The sequence below is a fragment of the Nerophis lumbriciformis genome, linkage group LG07 (assembly GCF_033978685.3).
Source record: "Nerophis lumbriciformis linkage group LG07, RoL_Nlum_v2.1, whole genome shotgun sequence".
Taxonomy (NCBI): domain Eukaryota; kingdom Metazoa; phylum Chordata; class Actinopteri; order Syngnathiformes; family Syngnathidae; genus Nerophis; species Nerophis lumbriciformis.
In genome coordinates, this window is record NC_084554.2 from 51230468 (window position 1) to 51244364 (window position 13897).

The 13897-nt window shown below is 41.4% G+C and overlaps 1 protein-coding gene across 1 annotated transcript in view; it reads right to left on the bottom strand.

The window, feature by feature from the left end:
• Positions 1 to 11484: 11484 nt before the first annotated feature.
• The window catches only part of agtr1b (angiotensin II receptor, type 1b), a 57000-nt gene continuing 54587 nt past the window's right edge, over positions 11485 to 13897 (bottom strand). Inside the window, exon 2 of the mRNA XM_061964685.1 lies at positions 11485 to 13065. Coding sequence (XP_061820669.1) covers positions 11922 to 13065 — 1144 coding nt within the window. The 3' untranslated portion in view covers positions 11485 to 11921. The remainder of the gene's footprint in view (positions 13066 to 13897) is intronic.

Here is a 13897-nt window from a genome sequence, read left to right on the forward strand (position 1 = left end):
AATATGGAATATGAAATTCCTGGTAATTCTGGGTAATCAGGGAATTGGTAACACTTTATTTGAAGTTACACCTTTTCACCATTAATTAGTTGCTTCTTAACATGCAAACTAGTAACATATTGCTCTTAATTAGTCATTATTAATGCCTTATTCTGCAGGGCCTTATTCTACAAGAGGTAAGCCATTAACTAAGTCTTCCCTAACCCTAACCCCAACCCCAACCCTAACCCCAACCCTCAACCTTAACCCTGACCCTAATCCCAACCCTAACCCTAACCCCAACCCCAACCCTAAACCAAACCCTAACCCAACCCTATGTTAATAAGCAACTAATTAATGGTGAATATGTTCCCCATACTAAAGTGTTACCAGGGAATTTACCCGGAAAACACGCTGGCTTGAATGTCCAGGGCGAGTGGAGTGTGTGGATGTTGGAACGGCTCGAATCGGTTGGAAAATGTGGGAGGTGGAGAGGTTTGTGTACAATGGCGGGAAATTCCTGGTAATTCCGGGTAATCATGCTGGCTTGACTGTCCAAGGTGAGTGGAGTGTGTGGTTGTTGGAACGGTTCAAATCGGATGAGAAATGTGAAATATGGGATATGAAATTCCTGGTAATTCTGGGTAATCAGGGAATTGGAAACACTTTATTTGAAGTTACACCTATTCACCATTAATTAGTTGCTTCTTAACATGCAAATTAGTAACATATTGCTCTTAATTAGTCATTATTAATGCATTATTCTGCAGGGCCTTATTGTACAAGAGGTAAGCCATTAACTACGTCTTCCCTAACCCTAACCCCAACCCCAACCCCAACCCTAACTCTAACTCTAACCCTAACCTTAACCCCAACCCCAACCCTAACTCTAACCCTAACCTTAACCCCAACCCCAACCCTAAACCTAACCCAACCCTATGTTAATAAGCAACTAATTAATGGTGAATATGTTGCCCATACTAAAGTGTTACCAGGGAATTTACCCGGAAAACATGCTGGCTTTAATGTCCAGGGTGAGTGGAGTGTGTGGATGTTGGAACGGCTCGAATCGGTTGAAAAATGTGGGATGTGGAGAGGTTTGTGTATTGGCCATTCATTTACAATGGCGGGAAATTCCTGGTAATTCCGGGGTAATCATGCTGGCTTGAATGTCCAAGGTGAGTGGAGTGTGTGGTTGTTGGAACGGTTCAAATCGGATGAGAAATGTGAAATATGGAATATGGAATTCCTGGTAATTCTGGGTAATCAGGGAATTGGTAACACTTTATTTGAAGTTACACCTATTCACCATTAATTAGTTGCTTATTAACATGCAGATTAGTAACATATTGCTCTTAATTAGTCATTATTAATGCCTTATTCTGCATGGCCTTATTGTACAAGAGGTAAGCCATTAACTACGTCTTCCCTAACCCTAACCCCAACCCCAACCCCAACCCTAACTCTAACCCTAACCTTAACCCCAACCCCAACCCCAACCCTAACTCTAACCCTAACCTTAACCCCAACCCCAACCCCAACCCTAAACGTAACCCTAACCCTAACCCTAACCCAACCCTATGTTAATAAGCAACTAATTAATGGTGAATATGTTCCCCATACTAAAGTGTTACCAGGGAATTTAACCGGAAAACATGCTGGCTTGAATGTCCAGGGTGAGTGGAGTGTGTGGATGTTGGAACGGCTCGAATCCGTTGAAAAATGTGGGCTGTGGAGAGGTTTGTGTATTGGCCATTAATTTACAATGGCGGGAAATTCCTGGTAATTCCCGGTAATCATGCTGGCTTGAATGTCCAAGGTGAGTGGAGTGTGTGGTTGTTGGAACGGTTCAAATCGGATGAGAAATGTGAAATATGGGATATGAAATTCCTGGTAATTCTGGGTAATCAGGGAATTGGTAACACTTTATTTGAAGCTACACCTTTTCACCATTAATTAGTTGCTTCTTAACATGTAAATTAGTAACATATTGCTCTTAATTAGTCATTATTAATGCCTTATTCTGCAGGGCCTTATTGTACAAGAGGTAAGCCATTAACTACGTCTTCCCTAACCCCAACCCCAACCCTAACTCTAACCCTAACCTTAACCCCAACCCCAACCCCAACCCTAACTCTAACCCTAACCTTAACCTTAACCCCAACCCCATCCCCAACCCCAACCCTAAACCTAACCCTAACCCTAACCCTAACCCTAACCCAACCCTATGTTAATAAGCAACTAATTAATGGTGAATATGTTCCCCATACTAAAGTATTACCAGGGAATTTAACCGGAAAACATGCTGGCTTGAATGTCCAGGGTGAGTGGAGTGTGTGGATGTTGGAACGGCTCGAATCGGTTGGAAAATGTGGGATGTGGAGAGGTTTGTGTATTGGCCATTCATTTACAATGGCGGGAAATTCCTGGTAATTCCGGGTAATCATGCTGGCTTGAATGTCCAAGGTGAGTGGAGTGTGTGGTTGTTGGAACGGTTCAAATCGGATGAGAAATGTGAAATATGGAATATGAAATTCCTGGTAATTCTGGGTAATCAGGGAATTGGTAACACTTTATTTGAAGTTACACCTATTCACCATTAATTAGTTGCTTATTAACATGCAAATTAGTAACATATTGCTCTTAATTAGTCATTATTAATGCCTTATTCTGCAGGGCCTTATTGTACAAGAGGTAAGCCATTAACTACGTCTTCCCTAGCCCTAACCCCAACCCCAACCCCAACCCTAACCCTTACTCTAACCCTAACCTTAACCCCAACCCCAACCCTAACTCTAACCCTAACCTTAACCCCAACCCCAACCCCAACCCTAAACCTAACCCTAACCCTAACCCCAACCCAATCCTATGTTAATAAGCAACTAATTAATGGTGAATATGTTGCTCATACTAAAGTGTTACCAGGGAATCTAACCGGAAAACATGCTGGCTTGAATGTCCAGGGCGAGTGGAGTGTGTGGATGTTGGAACGGCTCGAATCGGTTGGAAAATGTGGGCTGTGGAGAGGTTTGTGTATTGGCCATTCATTTACAATGGCGGGAAATTCCTGGTAATTCCGGGTAATCATGCTGGCTTGAAAGTCCAAGGTGAGTGGAGTGTGTGGTTGTTGGAACGGTTCAAATCGGATGAGAAATGTGAAATATGGAGTATGAAATTCCTGGTAATTCTGGGTAATCAGGGAATTGGTAACACTTTATTTGAAGTTACACCTATTCACCATTAATTAGTTGCTTCTTAACATGCAAATTAGTAACATATTGCTCTTAATTAGTCATTATTAATGCCTTATTCTGCATGGCCTTATTGTACAAGAGGTATACGTCTTCCCTAACCCTAACCCCAACCCCAACCCTAACTCTAACCCTAACCTTAACCCCAACCCCAACCCCAACCCTAAACCTAACCCTAAACCAAACCCTAACCCAACCCTATATTAATAAGCAACTAATTAATGGTGAATATGTTCCCCATACTAAAGTATTACCAGGGAATTTACCCGGAAAACATGCTAGTTTTAATGTCCAAGGCGAGTGGAGTGTGTGGATGTTGGAACGGCTCGAATCGGTTGGAAAATGTGGGATGTGGAGAGGTTTGTGTATTGGCCATTCATTTACAATGGCGGGAAATTCCTGGTAATTCCCCGGTAATAATGCTGGCTTGAATGTCCAAGGTGAGTGGAGTGTGTGGTTGTTGGAACGGTTCAAATCGGATGAGAAATGTGAAATATGGAATATGAAATTCCTGGTAATTCTGGGTAATCAGGTAATTGGTAACATTTTATTTTAAGTTACACATTTTCACCATTAATTAGTTGCTTATTAACATGCAAATTAGTAACATATTGGCTGTTAATTAGTCATTAAGTACTTATTAATGCCTTATTCTGCATGGCCTTACTATACAAGCAGTAAGCCATTAACTACGTCTTCCCTAACCCTAACCCCAACCTCAACCCCAACCCCCACCCCTAACCCTAACCCCAACCCCTAATCCCAACCCCAACCCTAACCCTAACCCCAACCCCAACCCCAACCCCTAACCCTAACCCCAACCCCAACCCCAACCCTAACCCTAACCCTAACCCTAACCCTAACCCCTAACCCTAACCCCCACCCCCACCCCCACCCCCAACCCTAACCCTAACCCCAACCCCAACCCCAACCCCAACCCTAACCCCAACCCCAACCCCAACCCCAACCCCAACCCCAACCCCAACCCTAAGCCCAACCCCAACCCCAACCCCAACCCTAACCCTAACCCTAACCCTATGTTAATAAACAACTAATTAATGTTGAATATGTTCCCCATACTAAAGTATTACCAGGGAATTTACTCGGAAAACATGCTGGCTTGAATGTCCAGGGTGAGTGGAGTGTGTGGATGTTGGAACGGCTCGAATCCGTTGAACAATGTGGGCTGTGGAGAGGTTTGTGTATTGGCCATCCATTTACAATGGTGGGAAATTCCTGGTAATTCCGGGTAATCATGCTGGCTTGAATGTCCAAGGTGAGTGGAGTGTGTGGTTGTTGGAACGGTTCAAATCGGATGAGAAATGTGAAATATGGGATATGAAATTCCTGGTAATTCTGGGTAATCAGGGAATTGGAAACACTTTATTTGAAGTTACACCTATTCACCATTAATTAGTTGCTTCTTAACATGCAAATTAGTAACATATTGGCTCTTAATTAGTCATTATTAATGCCTTATTCTGCAAGGCCTTATTGTACAAGAGGTAAGCCATTAACTACGTCTTCCCTAACCCTAACCCCAACCCTAACCCCAACCCCAACCCTAACTCTAACCCTAACCTTAACCCCAACCCCAACCCTAACTCTAACCCTAACCTTAACCCCAAACCCAACCCCAACCCTAAACCTAACCCTAACCCTAACCCTAACCCAACCCTATGTTAATAAGCAACTAATTAATGGTGAATATGTTCCCCATACTAAAGTGTTACCAGGGAATTTACCCGGAAAACATGCTGGCTTGAATGTCCAGGGTGAGTGGAGTGTGTGGATGTTGGAACGGCTCGAATCGGTTGGAAAATGTGGGATGTGGAGAGGTTTGTGTATTGGCCATTCATTTACAATGGCGGGAAATTCCTGGTAATTCCGGGTAATCATGCTGGCTTGAATGTCCAAGGTGAGTGGAGTGTGTGGTTGTTGGAACGGTTCAAATCGGATGAGAAATGTGAAATATGGAATATGGAAATCCTGGTAATTCTGGGTAATCGGGGAATTGGTAACACTTTATTTGAAGCTACACCTTTTCACCATTAATTAGTTGCTTATTAACATGCAAATTAGTAACATATTGCTCTTAATTAGTCATTATTAATGCCTTATTCTGCATGGCCTTATTGTACAAGAGGTAAGCCATTAACTACGTCTTCCCTAACCCTAACCCCAACCCCAACCCCAACTCTAACCCTAACCTTAACCCCAACCCCAACCCCAACCCTAACTCTAACCCTAACCTTAACCCCAACCCCAACCCCAACCCTAAACCTAACCCTAACCCTAACCCTAACCCTAACCCAACCCTATGTTAATAAGCAACTAATTAATGGTGAATATGTTCCCCATACTAAAGTATTACCAGGGAATTTACCCGGAAAACATGCTAGCTTTAATGTCCAGGGCGAGTGGAGTGTGTGGATGTTGGAACGGCTCGAATCGGTTGGAAAATGTGGGATGTGGAGAGGTTTGTGTATTGGCCATTCATTTACAATGGCGGGAAATTCCTGGTAATTCCGGGTAATCATGCTGGCTTGAATGTCCAAGGTGAGTGGAGTGTGTGGTTGTTGGAACGGTTCAAATCGGATGAGAAATGTGAAATATGGAACATGAAATTCCTGGTAATTCTGGGTAATCAGGGAATTGGTAACACTTTATTTGAAGTTACACCTATTCACCATTAATTAGTTGCTTCTTAACATGCAAATTAGTAACATATTGCTCTTAATTAGTCATTATTAATGCCTTATTCTGCAGGGCCTTATTGTACAAGAGCCATTAACTACGTCTTCCCTAACCCTAACCCCAACCCCAACCCTAACCCCAACCCTCAACCTTAACCCTGACCCTAATCCCAACCCTAACCCTAACCCCAACCCCAACCCTAAACCAAACCCTAACCCAACCCTATGTTAATAAGCAACTAATTAATGGTGAATATGTTCCCCATACTAAAGTGTTACCAGGGAATCTAACCGGAAAACATGCTGGCTTGAATGTCCAGGGTGAGTGGAGTGTGTGGATGTTGGAACGGCTCGAATCGGTTGGAAAATGTGGGATGTGGAGAGGTTTGTGTATTGGCCATTCATTTACAATGGCGGGAAATTCCTGGTAATTCCGGGTAATCATGCTGGCTTGAATGTCCAAGGTGAGTGGAGTGTGTGGTTGTTGGAACGGTTCAAATCGGATGAGAAATGTGAAATATGGGATATGAAATTCCTGGTAATTCTGGGTAATCAGGGAATTGGAAACACTTTATTTGAAGTTACACCTATTCACCATTAATTAGTTGCTTATTAACATGCAAATTAGTAACATATTGCTCTTAATTAGTCATTATTAATGCCTTATTCTGCAGGGCCTTATTGTACAAGAGGTAAGCCATTAACTACGTCTTCCCTAACCCTAAACCCAACCCCAACCCCAACCCTAACTCTAACCCTAACCTTAACCCCAACCCCAACCCTAACCCCAACCCCAACCCTAACTCTAACCCTAACCTTAACCTTAACCCCAACCCCAACCCCAACCCCAACCCTAAACCAAACCCTAACCCAACCCTATATTAATAAGCAACTAATTAATGGTGATTATGTTCCCCATACTAAAGTATTACCAGGGAATTTACCCGGAAAACATGCTGGCTTGAATGTCCAGGGTGAGTGGAGTGTGTGGATGTCGGAACGGCTCGAATCGGTTGAAAAATGTGGGCTGTGGAGAGGTTTGTGTATTGGCCATTCATTTACAATGGCGGGAAATTCCTGGTAATTCCCGGTAATCATGCTGGTTTGAATGTCCAAGGTGAGTGGAGTGTGTGGTTGTTGGAACGGTTCAAATCGGATGAGAAATGTGAAATATGGAATATGAAATTCCTGGTAATTCTGGGTAATCAGGGAATTGGTAACACTTTATTTGAAGTTACACCTATTCACCATTAATTAGTTGCTTATTAACATGCAAATTAGTAACATATTGCTCTTAATTAGTCATTATTAATGCCTTATTCTGCAGGGCCTTATTCTACAAGAGGTAAGCCATTAACTACGTCTTCCCTAACCCTAACCCCAACCCCAAACCTAACTCTAACCCTAACCTTAACCCCAACCCCAACCCTAACTCTAACCCTAACCTTAACCCCAACCCCAACCCCAACCCTAAACCTAACCCTAACCCTAACCCTAACCCAACCCTATGTTAATAAGCAACTAATTAATGGTGAATATGTTCCCCATACTAAAGTATTACCAGGGAATTTACCCGGAAAACATGCTAGCTTTAATGTCCAGGGCGAGTGGAGTGTGTGGATGTTGGAACGGCTCGAATCGGTTGGAAAATGTAGGCTGTGGAGAGGTTTGTGTATTGGCCATTCATTTACAATGGCGGGAAATTCCTGGTAATTCCGGGTAATCATGCTGGCTTGAATGTCCAAGGTGAGTGGAGTGTGTGGTTGTTGGAACGGTTCAAATTGGATGAGAAATGTGAAATATGGAATATGAAATTCCTGGTAATTCTGGGTAATCAGGTAATTGGTAACATTTTATTTTAAGTTACACATTTTCACCATTAATTAGTTGCTTATTAACATGCAAATTAGTAACATATTGGCTGTTAATTAGTCATTAAGTACTTATTAATGCCTTATTCTGCATGGCCTTACTATACAAGCAGTAAGCCATTAACTACGTCTTCCCTAACCCTAACCCCAACCTCAACCCCAACCCCCACCCCTTACCCTAACCCCAAACCCTAACCCCAACCCCAACCCTAACCCTAACCCTAACCCCTAACCCCAACCCTAACCCTAACCCCAACCCTAACCCCAACCCCAACGCCAACCCCCACCCCTAACCCTAACCCCAACCCCAACCCCAACCCTAACCCTAACCCTAACCCCTAACCCTAACCCCAACCCCCACCCCCACCCCTAACCCCAACCCCAACCCCAACCCTAACCCTAACCCCTAACCCTAACCCTAACCCCAACCCCAACCCCAACCCCAACCCTAACCCTAACCCCAACCCCAACCCCAACCCCAACCCCAACCCCAACCCCAACCCCAACCCCAACCCCAACCCTAAGCCCAACCCCAACCCTAACCCTAACCCTAACCCTATGTTAATAAACAACTAATTAATGGTGATTATGTTCCCCATACTAAAGTGTTACCAGGGAATTTAATCGGGAAACATGCTGGCTTGAATGTCCAGGATGAGTGGAGTGTGTGGATGTTGGAACGGTTTTGAATCGGTTGAGAAATGTGGAATATGGAGAGGTTTGTATATTGCCCGTTCATTTGCAGTGGGGGGAAATTCCTGGTAAGTCCGGGTAATCAAGGAATTTTCGGATCCGGGAAAACATGCTGTCTTGAATGTCCAGGGTGAGTGGAGTTTTTGGATAGTTGAACGGTCTGAATCGGGTAAAAATACGACGCAAAATCTTGAGAATTTAGAGCATTGTAGAACTATGAATATGTACATTTATTTAAATTGGAATTTTCTGGAAATTTGGGGAAAACCAGGAATTTAAAAAAAAAATTGATACCAGCAATTGTCCGAGATGATATGGATGGGTTGGTGTTGGAATTTTTGGAATCGGTTGAAAAATGTTGACATAGTAACAGTTTGAATTGAGAATGGGTATTTTCGGAATTCCTGGAATTTCGGGAAAACATGGAATTTGTACAACAAAAAAAAAAAGAAAGAAGATTTGCGTCTTAACTAAGAGGAATGTTTTGAAGGTGGAATGGTTGGAATTGGTTGAAAAATGTGGACTGTGAAAACTTTCCAGGAGAATGTGAAAATAGGGCTTTGGAAAACTGGGAATTCCTGGAATTTTTCGGGGAAAGTGGTAGTTTGATTGTCTAAGGTGAGTGGTGTGTGTGGGTGGTTTCAATCGAAATGTGGGAATTGTGCATGTTTGAAAATTGTCCCATTTTCAATAGGAGAAATTTCCTGTAAAAATGGGAATTCTGGGTAATCTGGGACATTTAACAGGAAATAAAATGGGTGGAGCTCAAGATACCAGGTCAAGACAAACATTTTGATACTCAAACGGTTTCGGTCGGATGAAGACTGTGGACTGTGGCCTCCGTCAAATTTTTGCGGCGAAATAATAATAAAAAGTATTTTGGTGTAGAATCTTATATATAAGTGTGAATGTTTGGACATTCTCACAATAATAATAATAATAATAATAATAATAATAATAGTAATAATAATTAATAATAATAACAAATAGTTTTTTGGTGTATAGTCTTATATATGTGAATGTTTGGACATTCTCACAATAATAATAATAATAATAATAATAATAATAATACATGTTTTTTTTGGTGTAGAATTTTATATATGTGTGAATGTTTGGACATTCTCACAATAATAATAATAATAATAATAATAATAATAATAATAATAATAATAATAATACATAGTTTTTTGGTGTATAATCTTATATATGTAAATCTTTGGACATTCTCACAATAATAATAATAATACATAGTTTTTTTGGTGTATAATCTTAAATATGTGTGAATGTTTGGACATTCTCACAATAATAATAATAATAATAATAATAATAATAATAATAATAATAATAATAATAATACATAGTTGTTTTGGTGTAGAATTTTATATATGTGTGAATGTTTGGACATTCTCACAATAATAATAATAATAATAATAATGATAATAATAATAATAATAATAATACATAGTTTTTTGGTGTATAATCTTATATATGTGAATGTTTGGACATTCTCACAATAATAATAATAATAATAATAATAATAATAATAATACATTGTTTTTTTGGTGTACAATTTTATATATGTGTGAATGTTTGGACATTCTCGCAATAATAATAATATAAATAATAATAATAATACATAGTTTTTTGGTGTATAATCTTATATATGTGAATGTTTGGACATTCTCACAATAATAATAATAATATATAGTTTTTTTGGTGTAGAATCTTATACATGTGTGAATGTTTGGACATTCTCACAATAATAATAATAATAATACATAGTTTTTTTGGTGTATAATCATATATACGTATGTGAATGTTTGAACATTCTCACAATAATAATAATAATAATAATAATAATAATAATAACAATAATAATAATAATACATAGTTTTTTTGGTGTAGAATCTTATATATGTGTGAATGTTTGGACATTCTCACAATAATAATAATAATAATAATAACAATAATAATAATAATAATAATAATAATACATAGTTTTTTGGTGTATAATCTTATATATGTGAATGTTTGGACATTCTCACAATAATAATAGTAATAATAATAATAATACATAGCTTTTTTGGTGTAGAATTTTATATATGTGTGAATGTTTGGACATTCCCACAATAATAATAATAATAATAATAATAATAATAATAATAATAATACATAGTTTTTTGGTATATAATCTTATATATGTAAATGTTTGGACATTCTCACAATAATTATAATAATACATCGTTTTTTTGGTGTAGAATCTTATATATGTGTGAATGTTTGGACATTCTCACAATAATAATAATAATAATACATCGTTTTTTGGTGAAGAATCTTATATATGTGAACGTTTGGAAATTCTCACAATAATAATAATAATAATAATAATAATAATAATTATAATAATAATAATTCATAATAATAACAAATAGTTTTTTGGTGTATAATCTTATATATGTGTGAATGTTTGGACATTCTCACAATAATAATAATAATAATAATAATAATAATAATAATAATAATACATAGTTTTTTTGGTGTATAATCTTATATATGTGTGAATGTTTGGACATTCTCACAATAATAATAATAATAATAATAATAATAATAATAATAGTAATAATAATTAATAATAACAAATAGTTTTTTGGTGTATAATCTTATATAAGTGAATGTTTGGACATTCTCACAATAATAATAATAATAATAATACATCGTTTTTTGGTGTAGAATCTTATATATGTGTGAATGTTTGGACATCCTCACAATAATAATAATAATAATAATAATAATAATTATAATAATAATAATAATGATAATAATAATAATAATAATAATAATACATGTTTTTTTTGGTGTAGAATCTTATACATGTGTGAATGTTTGGACATTCTCACAATAATAATAATAATAATAATAATAATAATTATAATAATAATAATAATGATAATAATAATAATAATAATAATAATACATAGTTTTTTTGGTGTAGAATCTGATACATGTGTGAATGTTTGGACATTCTCACAATTAGTCAATTGGCAATGTATTGCATTTCCTGCATTATAAATAACATTGAGCAAAACACAGTCTTTAGATTTCCAATAAAATATAAAAAATGATGAATGGATTTAGAATCGGGATGAATAGGAATCGGGACCCGGGTGTGAATTGACTCTTTGCCACACCCCTAACTACTATCTTTTTCATGTACAGTACATTTGGCTACTTTTTTGGCGCGTGAGCTGACAAAACGTTTACCACTGGAAAACACGGCGACGCATAGCGAGTGTGCGCCCGCTACATCTCGCCACGCACGTTTCTTGGAGAAGGTTCTCATGCAGGACATCACGACGGCGCGCTCGCATGCTCGGTGCTCGGCGTTGGCCTCGGCAACCGCGGAATGTCTTCCTCCGGACTCCCCGTCGCCGTTACTTGCTGTCGGCGGAGGCCTTGCTCTTGGCGGTCAGGCTCAGCGCCTCGGAGGCTCTGAAGGACATGGCGCTCATCTTGGAGCTGATGCTGGGGTGGGGACCGGGGGCGCCGGCCGGCGAGCAGCGCAGCAGGCGCAGCAGGTTCTTGCGGAAGTTGCGTCCCACGAAGCCGTAGACGATGGGGTTGACGCAGCTGTTGAAGTAAGCCAGGCAGATGGTGAAGGGCATGGCGGTGTCCACGATCTCCAGGACGGCGCAGTTCTCCACCAGGATGAGCTGGGTCAGCACCTGCAGGAGGTGGAACACCTGATGGGGCATCCAGCACAGGAAGAAGGCCAGCACGGCGGCGGCCAGCATGCGCAGGACCTCGTCGTCGCGGGAGCGCGAGCTCTTCTGGATGTGCCTGGCGCCCAGCAGCGCCCGGCCGATGAGGCAGTAGCAGGTGATGATGATGACGAAGGGCACCAGGAAGCCCAGCAGGCTCTTCATCAGATTGATGGCCAGCAGGAGCTCCTTCAGCCGCACGCGGTTCTCCGCGCCCGGGTGCAGGACGCCGCACACCGTGGCGTTGGAGTTCGCGATGTCGAGCACGTCCCGCGTCAACGCCGTGGGCACGCTGAGCACGAAGGCGAAGAGCCAGACCACCACGCAGGTGATGCGGGCGTACGCCGCCGTGCGGAAGCGCCGCGACCTCACCGGGTGCACGATGGCCAGGTAGCGGTCCATGCTGAGCGCCGTCAGGAAGAAGGTGCTGGTGTAAAGGTTGAAGATGACCAAGCCGGCGCTTGTCTTGCACAGGAAGCCGCCGAACGGCCAGTGGTAGCCGGTGGCGGTGAAGGTGGCCCACATGGGCAGCGTCATGAGGAAGGTGAGGTCGGACACGGCCAGGTTGAGCACGAAGATGTTGGCCACCGTCTTCAGCTTCATGTAGCAGTAGATGACGGCCACCACCATGCTGTTACCCACAATGCCGATGGCAAAGTTGCATCCGTAGACGATGGGCACCAGCGTGAAGATGATGTCGTGGTGGCCGGACATGCCGCACGTCAGGTTGATCCATTTGCTCGTTCCGGCCGTGGCGTTCGCCATCGTCCCTCTGTCGGTTGCGAGTGCGGGCCTGGAGCGAGGGCCTCCGCCGGTCCTGCGAGGCAAAAGACGAGAACAAACGTGACAAAGCGCCATCATTAGCGGAGGCTCCACTTCCTGAGGGTGCTGAGGAAGAACAGACTGGAGAGGCAGCTGATGGTGACCTTCTATCGCTCGGCTGTCGAGAGCCTGGCGACGTACTGCATAACAGTGTGGTACGCCAGCTGCACTGAAGCAGACAAACAGGTGATTCAGAGGGTCATAAAGTCTGCATAAAAAAACTCTACCCTCCCTGAAGGATTTACACAACTCCCGCTGCTTCAACAGAGCAAAAAGCATCACCAAGGACAGCACACACCCTGGCTTCCACCTGTTCCACCAGCTACCATCGGGCAGGCGCTACAGGTGCATCAGAGCCAGAACAAACAGGCTCAGAGACAGCTTCTTTCCCAGAGCTGTCACCATCTTGAACTCTAACTTATAATAATAATTCCCCCCTATACAATATACCCTACTGTGCAATATTACCCTCCGAGTGCGATACGTCCGACACTGATTGTTATTTATTACTCCGGTACTCTTGTCCTGTTCTGTATATTGTACAGTATTTTGCATTTCTACAGTGTTTTGTATATTGTACAGGATTGCTTATTATTTTTTATCGGATAGTAGTCTATTTATTTAAATTGTTAGTTTGCCAGATGCCCGAACCACCTCATCTGGCAACTCGAGTTCCCCCCGGATGGCAGAGCTTCTCACCCTATCTCTAAGGGAGAGCCCCGCCACCCGGCGGAGGAAACTCATTTGGGCCGCTTGTACCCGTGATCGAAGGGGAAGCAGTGCAGTGTCAACACCGTGTATGGTGGGGATGGTGCTCTGCTGACCTC